The sequence below is a fragment of the Sitodiplosis mosellana genome, unplaced genomic scaffold (assembly GCF_009176505.1).
Source record: "Sitodiplosis mosellana isolate CC-2019 unplaced genomic scaffold, AAFC_SMos_1.0 Smas_scaffold_30, whole genome shotgun sequence".
NCBI classification, from domain to species: Eukaryota; Metazoa; Arthropoda; class Insecta; order Diptera; family Cecidomyiidae; genus Sitodiplosis; species Sitodiplosis mosellana.
Window position 1 is genome coordinate 3,084,891 of NW_022595272.1, and position 16,761 is coordinate 3,101,651.

General features: G+C 36.9%; 2 protein-coding genes across 5 annotated transcripts in view; one reads left to right on the forward strand and one right to left on the reverse strand.

Annotated features, from left to right (window-relative positions):
• On the forward strand, positions 1-1,101 carry LOC129569425 (BET1 homolog). Its single transcript, XM_055448264.1, has 2 exons — positions 1-135; positions 248-1,101. Exon 2 carries the CDS (start codon positions 317-319, stop codon positions 674-676), a length of 360 nt encoding a protein of 119 aa, XP_055304239.1. The 5' UTR covers positions 1-135; positions 248-316; the 3' UTR covers positions 677-1,101.
• Positions 1,038-16,761, reverse strand: part of LOC129569424 (uncharacterized) — a 20,061-nt gene continuing 4,337 nt past the window's right edge. The window contains exons 2-12 of one of the 4 annotated variants that reach the window (XM_055448260.1): positions 5,853-6,441; positions 5,664-5,783; positions 5,368-5,454; positions 4,206-4,314; positions 3,982-4,105; positions 3,772-3,907; positions 3,217-3,288; positions 2,465-2,726; positions 2,113-2,287; positions 1,734-2,040; positions 1,038-1,663 (exon numbers count right to left, since the gene is read on the reverse strand). In XM_055448260.1, the coding sequence (XP_055304235.1) occupies positions 1,545-1,663; positions 1,734-2,040; positions 2,113-2,287; positions 2,465-2,726; positions 3,217-3,288; positions 3,772-3,907; positions 3,982-4,105; positions 4,206-4,314; positions 5,368-5,454; positions 5,664-5,783; positions 5,853-6,375 (2,034 nt within the window). In that variant the 5' untranslated portion in view covers positions 6,376-6,441 and the 3' untranslated portion in view covers positions 1,038-1,544. The remainder of the gene's footprint in view (positions 1,664-1,733; positions 2,041-2,112; positions 2,288-2,464; positions 2,727-3,216; positions 3,289-3,771; positions 3,908-3,981; positions 4,106-4,205; positions 4,315-5,367; positions 5,455-5,663; positions 5,784-5,852; positions 6,442-16,761) is intronic. The other 3 variants (XM_055448262.1, XM_055448261.1, XM_055448263.1) reach the window with 3 other exon arrangements.

A 16,761-nucleotide genomic window follows, 5' to 3' on the forward strand; every position in this document is an offset into this window, starting at 1 on the left:
GTTGATAACTGTCAATGACTTGACACATCATCGTTAAACAAAATACAAAATCTGGGAAGAGGCGAAAAAAAACCTAATTAAATATATTTTGCACGGTGTTTTTCTTCACATTGAGTTCTGATAAATAATCAAAGAGTGAGTAAAAGTTTGTTTTCATGAAGTAAAACCATTTAGCCACGTAATAAAGTTAATTGTGAACAAAGCGTATCAAATTCACTAACACTTTCCCCTTTGTTCATTGTTATAGGTTTCGATTGGGTTTTTTTCCTGCAAAAACCGTGACTAAGTACAATTGACCAAGCTGGATCGGAATCAAATGCGTCGTGCACAAGGGTACAGTTATCAGCCGCTTTCCCAAGCACCGGATCGGCCATCAACATCAGCCGGCGGCAATGATCTAATCGAAGAGGAAAATCAGCGATTGACTGATGAGCTACAAGGTAAAATCGGCGCACTGAAATCATTGACAATCGATATAGGACATGAGGTTCGCTATCAAGACAAACTGTTGCGAGGCATCGACGATGACATGGAACGAACTGGCGGATTTCTTACAAATACAATGAATCGTGTGGTGCGGCTGGGACGAAACGGCCACCACAAATACATGTTTTACATATTTCTGTTTGCCCTATTCGTATTCTTGCTGTTGTACTTTGTGATTAAACTCAGATAATAAGCGTAGCGTAGAAGCATTTTTTTTTGTATATACGTATAGAAAAATTGTGTTTAATTTTGTTAACGGAAAACCGATTTGGGCTCATGTTATTCCATATTTTACATTAATAAAGAGAAGGGACTATCGTGTATTTGAAAAATCTTTGTTCGCGGTCGATTTAATCTGAAACGAAATATGTTTTTTGTATTGTAGCCAATAACAATTGCAATTGTGCAAACACACACATGTATTGAATTACTTACTCATTTACACAAATAATCACCTTTTCAATTAAGAGGTCACCCAAACCGTTTCTCCTTCAAAATCAATCGAATGTGCCAATTGATGCATGGTCGTTGTAATAAAACAATTCCAGAAATTCTTGTATTGTGGTTGAATAAACATCAAATTTATTTAAATTTTCTAAAGCGATCTAAAGTGAATATCAATTTTTTTTGTTTTGTCCATGACTTCCATCGCCAATCAGATATGCGTGTTTTTCATGTCTCCTATCTCTACGACAAGCTCTCATTCACAATAAATATTCGAATAAATATAAAAAAAAAAATTGAATTAGTCGTTTAAATTTTTTTCTCTAAAATACCAATCCAAGTGGTATCTGTGGTTGGGGAAGAGAATCGTATATTTATTTGAATGGAAGTGCTTAATAGGTGTGGATTTTTTTTTGCTATCATATCGATTTCAATATTTCGTTTATCATTGAAACTACAAACAATTTCGTATTACATGTAAATTCACTGTTCTAACTGTTAATGTGAGCCATTCACCTACACATTTGGAATATGAGATTATTGCATTAGTCGTTATTCTTCGATTGCAATAAAGAGATAATGTTTTAGTAAGTTCGGTAATTGGTAAATATAGTCTAAACATTAGTTGGAGCGTCCAATGCACAGATAATTGACTTTGTCACGGCTGCAGCGGCCAGTGAAGCATAGTTTTGCCATTTTTTGGTCGTGATGCCATCTTTGTAGTCCGATATTCCTATTCAATGAAATAAAAACGGATGTGTTAGTTGAATGTGAAGTGGAAGGAGAATATGTTTTAAGCGTACCTTTGACTATGATAAAACTGTCACGACAATTGCCGATGATGCTGTCCAAGACGGAGCTCATTTCAACGTCGGTGGCAAGTAAACCATGTGTTCGTGCAAATTCGATACGTTCCGATTCGGATCGTACGATTTCTTTGCCAGATCCAATTGGACCCAAATGCAATCGGTTCTGACCGAATGAATTGCCATCGACATTGTCTACCATCGGTTGTGGATGTTGCACTTCAATCACTTCTCCGTTTCCAATGTTCATATACAGTTTGTCGGTGTTTGCAGCTGGTCGTGTAAAATCATTTTCCGTGCGTTCCTAAAATGAAATGAAATATGTGTCACTTACAAATCACATCAATTCAATCCGCTTGCAACTAAATCAACTCACTTGTAAATGTTGAAGCCCTTCTCTGATGTACGCTTCCCATGGCCGCTTTCCTTCTGATGCATACAGCAGATTTTTGGAAATTTCTTGCAAACATGCATTCACTGGATAGTAACGACGAGTGCCCTGCTCATCACCACCATTGTAGAAATAAATGCTAGGCTTTTCGTTTGTATTTCTGAAAAATGTACAAAATTCCTCTTTATTTACAATTTCCAACCAAATTTTCAATACATTAAGCAAAACAGAACTCAATTTTAATTCGAGTTTGCACCAGAATCTTAATTTTCAAGGGAAAAATCATAACAAAATCTTAAAAGGTGATGAAAATGAAAGAGTTTGACTCAATTCTTACCCATTGAACAAGCGATTCTGTTCGATATGTGAAATGACAACGTCACCAAGTCGAACATGTTTCTTGAAATCAGTGTAATGTGGAATGCCACCAGCGACGCCAACGATAAACACATAATCGACCTTTTGAAATGTTCCCAACAGACGTGTTGTTGTGTTTCCAGTGGCTGTCATCGCTTCGCGAGTACTACCCACGGATGGCAATTTTGTGCTAACAATGCGATGCGCACCAATGTTGCCCAATGTGTACACATTTGATTCGCCTAAAATAATGCAATCGATTAAAGAACAGCGAAGTCACCAAATTTTCATATTATGAAATGAAAAAATTAAAACTTCCACCATATGCAGTTGTACCCATAAGCAATAAAATGTGATAAAAGCGAAACAAAAATTAAAATTGTGAAATGAAATTATCAATGAAGCAAAAAACGTAAAAGTTATGAAATTTTGTAAGATTTTCATCAGTCAATGTAAATGTTTGTCTAAGGTCAAGTTATTTCGTGTTTTTGCACGATAGTCGCATGTCATTTGATAACAAAAAAAAATGTTTGAAAAGAAAAAAACAAAAACTTCTTTAAAATGTCAAATGCGATAAAATGAACACGAACAAAATAATAACAAAAGGTCATGTTATAACAACATAAATGTAAAATACATATTGAGATTTGACGGTGTTGGACAAATTGGTGGTGGTGGCGGTGGTAGTTGTGCGAATTGGTATGTTTCATCTGAAAATATTTTTATCCTTACCGAAACGTTTGCTCTTCGTCATCTGTTGTGTGTGATAACCGTTGGATAGGTCTTTTTCAGGAGAAGAACTTCCTGTTTTGTGTCAACAATCGATCGTTTGGTAGTGTCAGGGTTTGAATTTCGTTTGGTTTTAGTAAAACAACAGTTGAATTTAAATACGAATTATTGCAATAAAAAAGAGAGAAAGAGAAATTGGATAGAGAGAAAGAAAAATAAGAATAAAACTGGTATTTATATCATGCAAGCGATAGTCTACTATCTAATAATAAAATTGACAATAAGCAAGATCAATCCATTTTTTATTTGCCGCAAAATTATTTATCGATTAAAATTCAATTAAATTTAAATTAGTTTGAACTAACGAAATGTTTGATATCAAATCAAGTTTTTTTTCCGAAATATCAGTTGATAGTAAATCAATATAGATAAATCAAACTGAATGAATAAATTTCCTCCATTATTTATCTCCATCATATAAAAAATAATCTTTTGACTACGTATCCATTTGTGTTAGCATAAATCGTCCCATAATAATAATGAAACCATCAAACTCACCCACTGTAGTATACCGGACGAATGTCTCTTTATTTTCCAACATCGCATCGACGGCCAACTTTTCACAATATTGTGCCGTTATAATGGCGATGGTCGGTTGCTTGTTCGAAGCAATAGTTGGCATTTGTTTGACGACCTATATAATAAAAAATTATCATTATCCATTGTCCCATTTGAATCGAAGCTCATTAGGCTTTTCCCCGTAATTACCTTGATTTCCGTGTCTTCGTGATGGATACGAGTGAAGGAATTGAATTCCATGGCTTTGATGATACCACGACTCTGAAGTGATAGCATGATTTGAAGCACTTCTTCCTCGGACCAGCCATGATTTCTAATCGAATACGAATACGAGTAGGAATAAGAATAGGGATAAGAATACGTAATTCCATTGAATTTCTATCTAATCAAGCAAACCGTTGTGATGTACATACCGTGCTAAATCCTCTGGTGTAATTGGGTTTGGATAAGCTTGTTCGATGAATTCAAGCACCTTCTCTGCGGTCAATGGCACGACTTCGTATTGCGAATCTTCGAATGAAACTGTAAACGAAAACACATACAGCACGTCAGACAAATGGAGAAAATTAACCGACATACAACACGAAACAATATTAAATGGAAACACATGTCATCATTCAGCAAAAAAAAAAATTCAGAAGGTTGATCACATAATGACAAGCCAAAGATTTACATCGCAATTTGTCATTCTCAAACGTGATTAGTGTGACAGATTGATATAATCAATTTTTTCACGGCAAAAACGATTCGATTTTCACATGCAATGCAAAGTTAGTATACACAGGCAAAACGAGACATTATAAATTCGATTCAATGGAAATGATTCACAAAGTGAAGTGAGCGTGATGAGAGATGTAAAAGAAAGGCGTTATATTTTTGCATGTTGTTTTGTTTCAATGCAGTGTGAGTTACGGTGGTATTAGTTGGGAAAAATATCGTCAATAATATCCTAAATTGCATAACCGAAAAAATGGCAATAATTACATATTGATCAAACAATGACGACTCAGAATAACGGGTGAAGCCCTTTTGCGCCACTCTATTTGACATTTCAATTTCGTTGTCATCGAATATCGAAATTGAAAAATAATCGCAGTTGTAAACGGTAATCAAGAGGTAAATGTGGAAAAATTGCAATAAAAAACACGTAACTTGCAACAATGCTGATAAGATTTTGTGAAATGTATGTTGTCTGATTGCGTTATGATAACGAGTATTGCCAGCAAATGCGCTTATCTTTCGATGTTTGGGCAAAACGTTTTAATTATTATTGCTATAAATTTTCCAAAATTAGCCTCGATGAAAAAAAGAATGTTTTTAGTGAAAGTCCAAACGATTAAATTAGACAAATGAGGGAGCGGGATTAGAGATGTGATTACAAGTGTAATTGGTTTTTATTTTTGCATACTCGAAAAAATAAGTACAATGAATATATTCAAAGCATAGGGAGACAGAGTGGGACAAAAAGAGAAAGAAAGATCGATTGTTATCGTTTGTTAGGTTCATTTGGTTTAGTTGAGATTCTCTTTGATTGCGTGTTATAAGCATCCAACCAGATATCTTTCATCACGTCACCTGTGCGGCTTTCACGCAACGAGTCCATCGCTTCTTCATATTTACGCTCACAATCGCCATAACAAAAAATCAAATGACCTTCTCTTGCTAAATTGGTTTTGTTATAAGTTTCATGGATTTTCGTATTTTGTTTTTTTCATTGCATGTGTTTTGATCAATGAGAGAATGGAAATAAATTTTTGTTCCATGTTGAATTCGAGATAAAGAGATCGAGTATAAAATAGAATAGAGATAGAGGTAAGACATGTTGTAAAATGTTCGAAAGTAAAGAAAGTTGTATTGTGTGGTTAACTTACGTGGTCGCGATGGTGGTGCCGATGTTTGTTCCATAATTCGTAGTTCCACTTCCAATGCTTGGATTTCATTGTAGCCCTTTTGCATTAACTTCATAATTTTTTTAATGAATCCGACATAATCTAGAGATTTGCGTTTTGTCAAATAGACGTTATTCACTTGAAAAGAACATTATTGCCAAAAACAATTACCTCTTGGAAAATCTTTTGGGCTGACGAGTTCACGGAAGAAATCTTGTGCCACATGCGCTTGTTTGTCTTCGTTTGTAATCCATGATCGAAACCAGAATCGAAGTGTACGTGACTCTTGTGAGTGCTGTCCTGTATTGCCGCTGACCAAAAATACGCGAAATTCCAGGCTCAACTGAGCCTGTGGCAATTGAGATTTTGCCAGTCCGTTGGCCGTATCTTTGTTGATAATGATGCCTGTGTGATCGCCACCGGCCACATGCTGTCTTTCATTGATTGTGTCAATCAATTTGCGTTCAATTAAAATCACCGTTGAATTTGAGGTCTTCCCTTTGGGTGTCATCACAACTTTTTCCTCGTCAAGCGGTGGCACCGAATCGTAGTGATTGTTACCGTTCTGTTTGTAGCTAACTTGACTACTGACATAGTTATTTTCATGTGAATTGTGATTTGTCGATTTTGCCTTTGGCTTTGGTGGCGGCGGTGGTGGTGGTGCATGTTGGGGATGTTGAATAAACGTTGCCATGTTTTATTTCTGTGTTGTTGTTGTTTTTTCTGCGACTGTTACGTGTTTGTGTGTCGTTCTATTTACCTACAATTTCGATTTCCAACGAAAATATTTTCGATAAATTTATTTTGATTATTGTATTGTGTTTTTAGGGTTGACACAACAACCGGAATAAAAGTAGAATATATCGGAGTTGGGAGTCAATCCAATATGAATAGACACATATTTTGGTTGAATGTAAACAAGTTAGAGTCGTGATATGTGTCTAGAAAGCATTTTCAACATTAGAAACGTGATTCATGGTGAAAATTTATTGTTTATTTTGAAATTTTCATTAGCTACTCGAAGTGAGTTGAAGTGAACCGCAAGTGAGTACCATCAATCGGATTTGATTGTTGAACAAATCCAATTTAGCCTACATCAGTGTATATATCGATCACAATAGAAGCATAAATATAATGATTTGGTATGCGATCTAAATGCAAACACTCGTTTCTATCTTGCTGAAAGTGCATTATCTGTGCGCGGCTTTTGTGGTGATGAAATAAAATATGGAAGCATCTGGTTTGGAAGCGCCGCGCATCGCATTTCTACGAGCTGCATGCGCAAAAACATAAACAATCTAAATATAAATCGAAAAGAATTTCTTCTTCGTTCACGGCGAATGTATGTTTTGAACTTTCTCATCGACATTTCTCTCTCTTGCGGGCAAACGCACTGTAAACAAATCCGATCGAAGATTAATTTTCCATCCGAAAAAATCAGCTGGACTTAATGCTTATGGCGTGCGTTTCGCTCGACCGAGGTAAACGTACTCGGCATGTGTGTCAAAACGTTGGATTTTCACCATACTTTTTCGTCTTCTTTATGCTTTAATTGCATGGGCATGGGCACTCATGTTTATCGCCGCTATAAACACTTGCCATTTTTCATGATGAAATTCTCGAGTAAATTAACATAGCCAGTCGCAGGAAATCGGGTACGATAACGAGTTCCCGTTTCGCTTGGCATTACGAAAGTGAATATTGTGGCTCAACCCTGTTTTTTGTTTTGGGTGGTTGCAATCGGTGGTTTCAATTACGCACACAGCGCAACGTAACTAATCAAAACTATGGCACAAGAAGAGTCAACGGTATGTCGCTGTTCAAAGTTTCTTTGTTCACGCGATGTTCTTGCAATCGAAATCGAAAGTGTGCGCTAGTGTGTGGCCGTGATATCGCTACCAGCCAAACAAAATAGCAATGCTGAACGTGCTTCACACAACCAAACAAATGGTTTGGAATGTAGTATTTCATTTGATTTTCAGCAAGCATAAGCACCAGCAGCGTTTTGTTTGCATTGAGTTTCTATGATTTGAAGATAAACAAAAAGTAAAAAATTAAACAACATCGAAAACAAGTGAGTTGAGACCTGCAAAGTGAATCTTGTTTCAAGAGCAGTGAATTGGAAGCGGCCGATTCTTTTTTTTTTGAACAACTGTGAATATTAAATAAATAACCGTTTTCTTCGTTGGAATTTTAACGATGGTTCTTTCCCGTTGCACATTGCACGCCTTGCAATTCAGTAATGCATGTCCACGAGCTAGTCAATGTGATGTTATAACATCAAAACGGAATGTGCATCGAGTGCATTATGCGACCAAATGCCGTGCATTTTATCATTTCGACCGACTCGTCGATACCGTCTAATAAGGGAAAGACCTTTGAAAGAACATTTCGGATACATTCTATAAATACTGAAAACGCAGAGAGTTTGTTTACTTGTAATGCCTAGTTCGATGCGCTCGAACGATCGCGAACAAATCAGCCAGAACATTTGAACATTCTCAACAAAATAAATAAATACAGAAATTCCCTCACTCTTTTTCTCTTCTTCTAAGCGGCTAAAACAAGCAAATTGGGTCAACGTAATTTTATGTGCGTTTTTCTCTCTTTCTCTCTCTGATGTAATCAAAATGTAGTAAATTATAGAATGTCTCGTGCTGTAGATACTGAAATACGATATTGGCACATATGTGTCGCGATCTGTTGACTCGAAACTATCATTTCAGCGAGTGAGAGAGAGCGCGTAAGAGAGACTTGTTGAACGATCGATGATGCGAATGTTCTTGACATTTTCTAGTGCTGCGAAAGTTCAATCTCACTCAAAAGTGAAAGAAAAAACAGAAACACAGCGAACGTATCCAGCTGAAAAATGCGATTTGTCTCCATTATGCCTCATTTTCAACATTTATATAAAATTCTAGAGCAAATTCTCTCGTTTGAATGTGTGTGCGTGTTGTTTTGGTTAAAAATAAACCGTATCGCTGTGTGTGAGTTCAAAAGCATCATTAATGGGTCACGTCTTTATTCTAGCCTGGATTAAAATAAATCCTCCGAATGGCTTTCATCGTGTAAAACTCCGGGCGAAAAATGATAATTGGAAAATTAAGTGTGTTGTAACCATTTTTACAGATTCTCAACAGTAAATTGGCTCGATTCAGTGGCGTATTTACGCATCGTTGGGCCCTTTAAAACTATGGGCAATAAAACCGAACGATGTACAACATAGCAAAGTCCATAAGCCAGGCAAAGTCTGTAAAAGAAACGCAACAAATCACTCACTGGAGATTTGTTTACCTCAAAAAAGCCGATTCACAATCATATTTTCATTTGAATATTAAAAAGAAGCCGCGCATTGTGCGAACGCGAGAAACGATTGAATAATTTAACGAATATGCAGTTTTTATGCATATAAATCACTGAAATCAAAGTGACTTGAACTCGCTAATTAAAAATTCCGAGCTGCGTATTTCATATGCGTCCGCCCCCAAATGATTTTAATGAATTTCTCGAGTTTCGAATGTGATAAAATGTGTCAGAGCTCTAATCAAATTTACGAGACAGTTGGAATTGAATTAAATGCACGCATGCAGCCCATTCGAGTAATAAAATGAAATCATAGGTTTTTAACGAGAAATAATGGCGATTTTGGTTCAATATGTCAACTTTTGATGGGAATTATACGCAGAAGATGAAAGAAAAATAGGCCGCAAATTAAAAATCATTGTGATTTATACTTCAACACAGAAATTCATCGTATTGAACCCTTAAAATGCAATCATTTTCGGGTGACAAAGTGCGAATTGAATGAAGCGTGAGTTGCGAATATCATATCGCATCAAACACGGTGCCAACAATATTCACATCGAGTAAACACACCCTAAAACATTTCACCGAACAGCGGTTAGCCGCCTAATTGAAAAGTAAACAGCACGGCATGTGCACGGTATTTAACGTCGAATCGATATTTCTGTTTGATATCATGTCGGGTCGAGCATTGCTTGTGTCACATGCACTTCTAATGGCCACAGTCACGAAACGGCTTCAAATGCCCGGGAACAATGGTTAAACAGTGGTTAATATAATTCACTCGATTCAAACCCAGCGCTAACTAGATTAGGAATAACATGCGATTTTGAGGTCCTGTTGTCGTTTTTTTTTTCATTTAAAAGGTGCGCTTCAATGTGCACCCATGGATGACAAAGGCAGTCAGGGGAACGTAATGACACTCTTTTTTTCTTCTATCATAACAATTCAATTTGCAGACGAAAATAAACGTTTAACTAGAACAGTTAAATGGATATGAATTGCGCCGTTTTTGCCCATTACAAAGACGATCTCGGTTTTTGTTTTACTTTTCAACGTTCGATACAGCCCAAAATAACAAGTCAATTGGCACGGTGTCAATTGGTGTGTGAACCGAACTGTTTGAAAAAAAAAAAATTAAAAGGCCATCAAATGAATCGGAATGATTATGTTATTTTTGTTTGTTTGTTTCATTCGTCATATTCACGTATTAGTTTGAATGAGTCGCGCTTTCGTGAGGTCATTTGACCTTGAATATTGACTGTATAAATTTGCCCAGAATTCTAGCGAATGGAATGGCAAATAAGAAGAAATCGTTCTTTCAAATCGTGCTATCGTCGACGTAAGCACCAATTTTAACCATCCCCCTGAAAACCGGAATGCCATTGTAAAGTAAATTTGGTGTTGAGTTTCTCGTAAACTTTTTCATTGTGTTTGTCGTTAGGAGTACGATGTTTCCGGCCTAACGCAGACGATAATTTACTCATTTTCGTTATAGCTCATATAACAAGAGTCTGCAAAAATGCTCACAGTTCGCCCGGCTCGTTCCTTTGCCAACGTATAATTTAATGAAATGACAGCAATTTGTCGCATCGGAACCGATTAAATCGTTTGAGTGTGAGAAAATGCCAAGTTTAATTAGAAATTGATTGAAGCTAATTCAATGTCAAAAAAACGACTTGGAAGTGAAAATGAGCCACTGATGGAAAACAAAGACACCTAACCGCACGAAGAGTCGGTATTGGATGTAATTTTTGGCGCAATTAATTTGAACGAAACCACAATCTTGGGCGATAATTTCATCATTTAATTTCTAATTTTCGAAATTTGATGTCGATGCGAGCGTAGGCAAAGTGTACGAATAGAAACGATGGAGAGTTGTAACAAGGTTAACCACTGAATATTCAAATTCAATCAATTTCTATGAACTGCGCGACTGCAGCATAACGTAACCGCAGAACATGAGCATTCGCTCAACACATACAGCGGTGTTCGTGTGAAACACGACATAAATTTTCTACTTTTAAGCCATTCGCAAATAAATGTGCGTGCTCAAATGCGTTTTAACTCTGGATTTGGTGTAGGAAAATGTGTGTCATTTATTTAAAAAAAAATATAACCGAAGCACAATTATTTTCAGTGGCTGTTGAGAAACAAAAAAAAAACCTTATCATTTCATTTATTGAGTGAGTGAGCAGTGGAGCATTGCAAAAAACACACACTGTTTCTACAGTCATGTGCAATTCAGACGCTCCGCAGATACAAACATGTTTGAAACCCGAAAAAATACAAACACACAAAGACACATTTTGCACAATTTGTTGTTCATTGAAGAGAAATTGAAGTTAAAAATTGAAGCCGAACTGATGTGGGTCCACGAAAAGCGAAGTCTATTGATAAATTAGCACTTCTCTTTTCATTTCAAATAATTAACTGTTTTGTTGTCATGAATGTGTGTGTAATGTATATCTGCGTGTATTTTTTTTTGTTTCTTCTACTCTTGTACTGACACTTCGAATTGGGTACGTATTACGCATAGTAATGAGGAAGAAACGTGATTCATTGCGAACGTAACGACCAAAGGTAACAATGAAACATATTCTAAATCTGTCGTTCGTGCAAGCAGACAAAGTGAAACGACGCATATCGAATGGATTGTGCTCTTCAAACGAATTTTACAGAGTTTTGCATGCCACTGTGTGGGCACATACTGTGCGCCAGAGAGAGAAAGAGAGAGAGAAAACAGCCCGAGAATAAAAAAAAAAACAATAAAAAACCCAAATAAAACGCACAAGATCACGAAGCGAAAAAATGTAAACAAAAATAAAACATGATGATTCAGATGTGGTTTGCTTCGATTGGATTACGGCATCGGCACGTATGTCAACAATATGTTACAGACCGTTCGGATTGTTTTCTCTCTGTGTTTGTTTTCTCTCTGTATGTGACGGACACTGAATGAAATCTGCCATTTTATTGAGTTCTGAATGAGAGATTGCGGAAAAGTAAAAGTATTTAAATGTCAGCATCGATTTCGGTTTGAAATGCCGTCAATCGGCGACCGGGCGATTGAAATATCGTCGAACTCATCGCTGCGAAATTGAAACATAAGCACCGAAACGATTGACCACATTAAGATGAAAGTGAAATGTGAAAAGAGTGTTTAATTTTGAGTTGAATTTTTTTCGCCTATAAACTCATTGATTACGCCCGGAGACTAGAAATGAAACGCCTTCGGCTATTCGAAACTAACATCTCTTTCATTTCATCTGCGTTCTTTTTTATCTCTTCATCACTTGAATTTAAGTAGTGCGAAAATCATTTGACTTTGATGCTTTTGCCACATTTGCACGATTTTAATAATTCATTCGAAGAAATAATGAAACATTGATTCCATCGAAATCACTTATGACGGTTCATTGAAATGAACAAAGCAACAAAAAAAATTATGCGGAATAAACATTACAATAATTTATGATGCCTAAAGTAGTGCGCGCGCGAGAAAAAAAAACGGCGGGTCATGAATAAGAAACAAAAAATGAAGGCAGCTCGACTACTGACAGTGATTTATCGCATTCATTCATCCAAACAACGAATGTCATACGCAGTGATGTGTGCTCGATTGATATGTTGTATGTCGAAAAATTTCTATTCGGCCACATTTTCATTGTTCCGAAATTCACCGTATAATAAAATGTATCGTCACCAACTGTAAAATATCAATAGTCGATTGAAAAGTTTAAAACATCAATGAATGGCCTGAATGGGAGATTCAAACAAAAATTGATGGTTGTTAAAATCGACATCATAAAACTAATCGTTTTAAATGGATTGAAAACCCTTTATTCTGAATGGGCCTGTCAATGTAGGAAGCGATTGCAATGTATACAATTTTCAGCGTCAAATGATTATTGATTTATGCACTATTCTTTCCTTCTTATCCCATCTCAAACTGTTGACGGAACAACATGGAAATTTCAATTAAAATTGTTGATTAATTTCGAGCGAGATCATTTAATCGATTTGTTTTGTTAATTGGCGTCGCTCCGATACCAGAAGAAGTCGGAACGGGAGAGGAAAAAAAATGAGTTTAATCAACTGCTAAATGCATTAAACCGTCGCGTTGATGTCAATAATAGATTCGACCTACTAACAGTTATGCATGGCGCGATTGGTATGATCCGCAGTGGAGTAGCAAATTAAAATTGCTTCACTGAACGAAAGTTGAATGCAGCAGCAAAAATGAACAATCGATTCCATTCAGAACATGAAAAACTAATTCATGAACTTTTCTTGTTTGTGCAATCATAACGAACGAATTAAACGTTGGCTGCTCGATTCAATATGCGGCGTGCATCGCATGCACTTTGCCAGTTAGTCAGTTGTTCGTCACAATCGAGTGCATTCAGCCAATGAACAAAGACGGTGTCAATGGGCGAACTGATATCATCACTGCACTGCTTAATTGATTCCGTTCTTCAACAAATGATACTATTTAGAAGAAAAAAAAAAACAGTCAACTCTGCAGCAACATTATCCAAAGTGAATTAGCCGGGGATCGGCTGGAAAAGCGAGATATTTAATTGAAATTACGTAACACAACACTGGAGACTCAATGAAAAACACATCACAAAGCAATAATGACAATAAGTTCGTGACATTGTTTACATTTAGCAAAAAAAAGGTAACATTGATGCCAACGGTGAAGAGTCATTGAGTGAAACGAATATTTGTTATTATTTGTGTCAATTCGGTTCTCATTCCAACTTTTTTCTCTCCCAAAACATTGTTCAGTCACAAGTTTTTGTTATACGCTACATATTGACATAGAGGAAAAAAACACACGTGCACATGGTGCGAACGCGACAATGTGTCAATGATAAGCTGAGCAAACACGTATTGTTCAAGGTCTACGCATTGTTCAATTATTATATCATCATGTGCACAATAAACATGTTCATGTTGATGTTTTCATTCAGAAATTAGCGTTTATCCGTTGTCATCCGTGTTTTCCCAAAATCCCCGAAATAATCCATTTCGTGGGCTGGAGTGAAACAAAAAAGCGCCATATTATTATGACGCCACGTCTACCGGTGAATAAAAGAGCGTTCACAATCCGGTGGCCCGCTGAGATAACAATGTGTTGATTAAGAGTAACAACGACCAAGTCAAGCAACGGACAGCACACTGAAATCACAATGTCATTGCCACTACAATTCCATTTGAATCATGTTTTTTTGACGTTATGAACGAAAAGAAAAAAACACGTAACAATTTTATAGTCGGTAGAGGCATGAGCATGCAGTAGCTTACTGCCTTCTTAATGTGCAATAAAAAAAAAAGACGCATTCGTTGAGCTACACGGAGAAATATGGTTTTGTTTTGTTTTAAAAGAAAAACGGTGTAGTTTTTGATGAATGTTCAAGGTGAACGCACATGAGAATTATTGTAGCAAGTGCGACAAACTACTGTTACAATGACCTGTTCATTGAGCGACACTCAGTTGCGGGGCTTTATGAGTATTTCAAAAATTAATATCATCGTCGCTTCTTTGCAACCTTAACAATGGATTACATTGAATGGAAGTGCATAGCAAAGAGAAATAATCAATAAGAACCCTTCGATGGCACTAATTGCGCATTCCAAAGCGACGAAAGTATAAATATATATTGAATATCTTTCGTCTAATGGCGGCATACCCGATTCGCACGTACAAGTTTTCCGGGAAATAAATTTTTTTCCCCTTGGTTCACACAACACTCAATTACTTTTGGCTTTGTCAAACGACACATACTCACGTCAAAAGTTCCCGTTTGAAAAACTATCCAGTGACCATATCAAGCGTGGAGTGCGGTACGCGAGAGAGGCGGATTCGGGCTGAGTAACATAATACGTTTGGGTAGCGAAAAAAAGGCTTGTATGTGCCTTGAATTATTGATTGTGTGTTTGTGGCATGGAAATGAAATGGAAATGAGGGAAATTGTATGCATTTTTGAGAAATGCCTTTGTACCGAGTGCCAAATTGCTTACCAAGTTCCAATGGAACGACGAAATAACTGTGATTACCTCGTTTGTTGGGTCATGTCCACCATTCACAGTGCAATCGAGCCAAACAGAAGAAACAACACGCACTCATTTTCTACAGGGTAGTTATTTATAGATGAACTAGTTCATTGTAGGAAATATGCACAGAATGTGCGGCACCAAATATGTGCCGATTCCATTAAAAAAGCGTAAGATGCAATGAAACCAAAGCACAATTTCGACAGAGAAAGCCATATATCTTGAAAAAATGCATCCGCATTTTATGCTTCCAAAGATCTTATTTTCGTTTAAGAGATGATGCTTGTTTGAGCGCTCACATAAACAAACACTTCAGGTTCTATTGCTTGAAATTTGAAAATGAGTTTTTTCCTTCCTAATGCAAACCGATTCAAAGCGAATCACTTCCATGTGAATCGTTTCGTCATTGCGTTGGATACTCTAAAATGCACAGCTTGTTTAGCATGGGATTTCATTTGTGCATGGGCGAAGCGTAAACATCGTTGCACTATTTTGATTGCCTTTCCATACCAAGCTAGGTAGGTGTATCATCGTACGAAATCCATTATGAAAGCGTAGTGCAAGCGAATGATGTCATGTAGTAATACGCTATGTCATCGTTTCGTGTTACGGCACCAAAGTGCAAAGAAGAAGCGAGAAAAAAAACGGGCGAAGAAGGAGTTTGCGCATCGGCTTATTGGCTGTCTGTATGATTGTCAGTTGGTGTTTAATTTTTGGTTCAGTGAACTTTTTGCCGATTTGATTCCGTGCCAACTGTAACGTACACACCAGGAAAATTACGACACAAATTGCCTTTTCCGGTAAATGATATTTGTCAAGCACTTCTCGAGTATTGCAATCGATTTACGTTGATTAGAAAATAATTCGATTGTCTGATGATACTGAACTGCGCAACGGCATAAATGCAATCCAATGGATTAAATGGCAACGAAGGGAAAAAAAACCAGCTTCAAGTGTGCGGGAATGAGATAATCGATGCAGTTCTATCATGCTGACAAACCCCTTTATCAATAAACAGCACACATTATCCAATTAAGACACTGTAACTCAATGCGTTGGCATTGAAAACAAAGCATATCAAGGCATGAGTCATGTTACCATCGATTAAGTTCACTTTGAACATTCAACATTCGAGCTGTGGCATCAGGCAGATAAAAGCCAAGACACAACAAACTCATAATTCGTCGCCGTATGATTTTCACTTATTCAATTTCCTTTCCCATTGTTCTCGCCAACTTTGCTTCAATGAACACCAAATGTCCCGATGCAATCGTTGTTTTTGATGGATTCACGCGCTCTCTCTCTCTCTCTTTGCCGCACTTTATCTGGCGAAAGGAGATAAGTACACAAAATTCGGCATTGTTCGTCTGCAACCGCAACAAAAGTCGTAAATATCGATTTAATTTGTCTGCATTGTTCCATAATGTGATGCTATTTCGGGAGTTTCACTCTGTCTTGACATTCTTATTCAGTGTATTTGAGTTTGTTCATTTCATCCATTCATCCCTGTGATGTGTACACAAACAACTCGACTCCTGCAATTTTGCTCGAGATCCCGTTAAATGGCACTCTTTTAATGAAGCAAAAAAATAACGTTTTTCACATTTTCAGTCATCTCATTTTACGATCCAATTACCCTTTCCACTCGAGATGCTGCTTCTGCTGCTGCTGCCGCCATTCAAGCAGTCATTCAAGCGTCACAATGTATGATGTC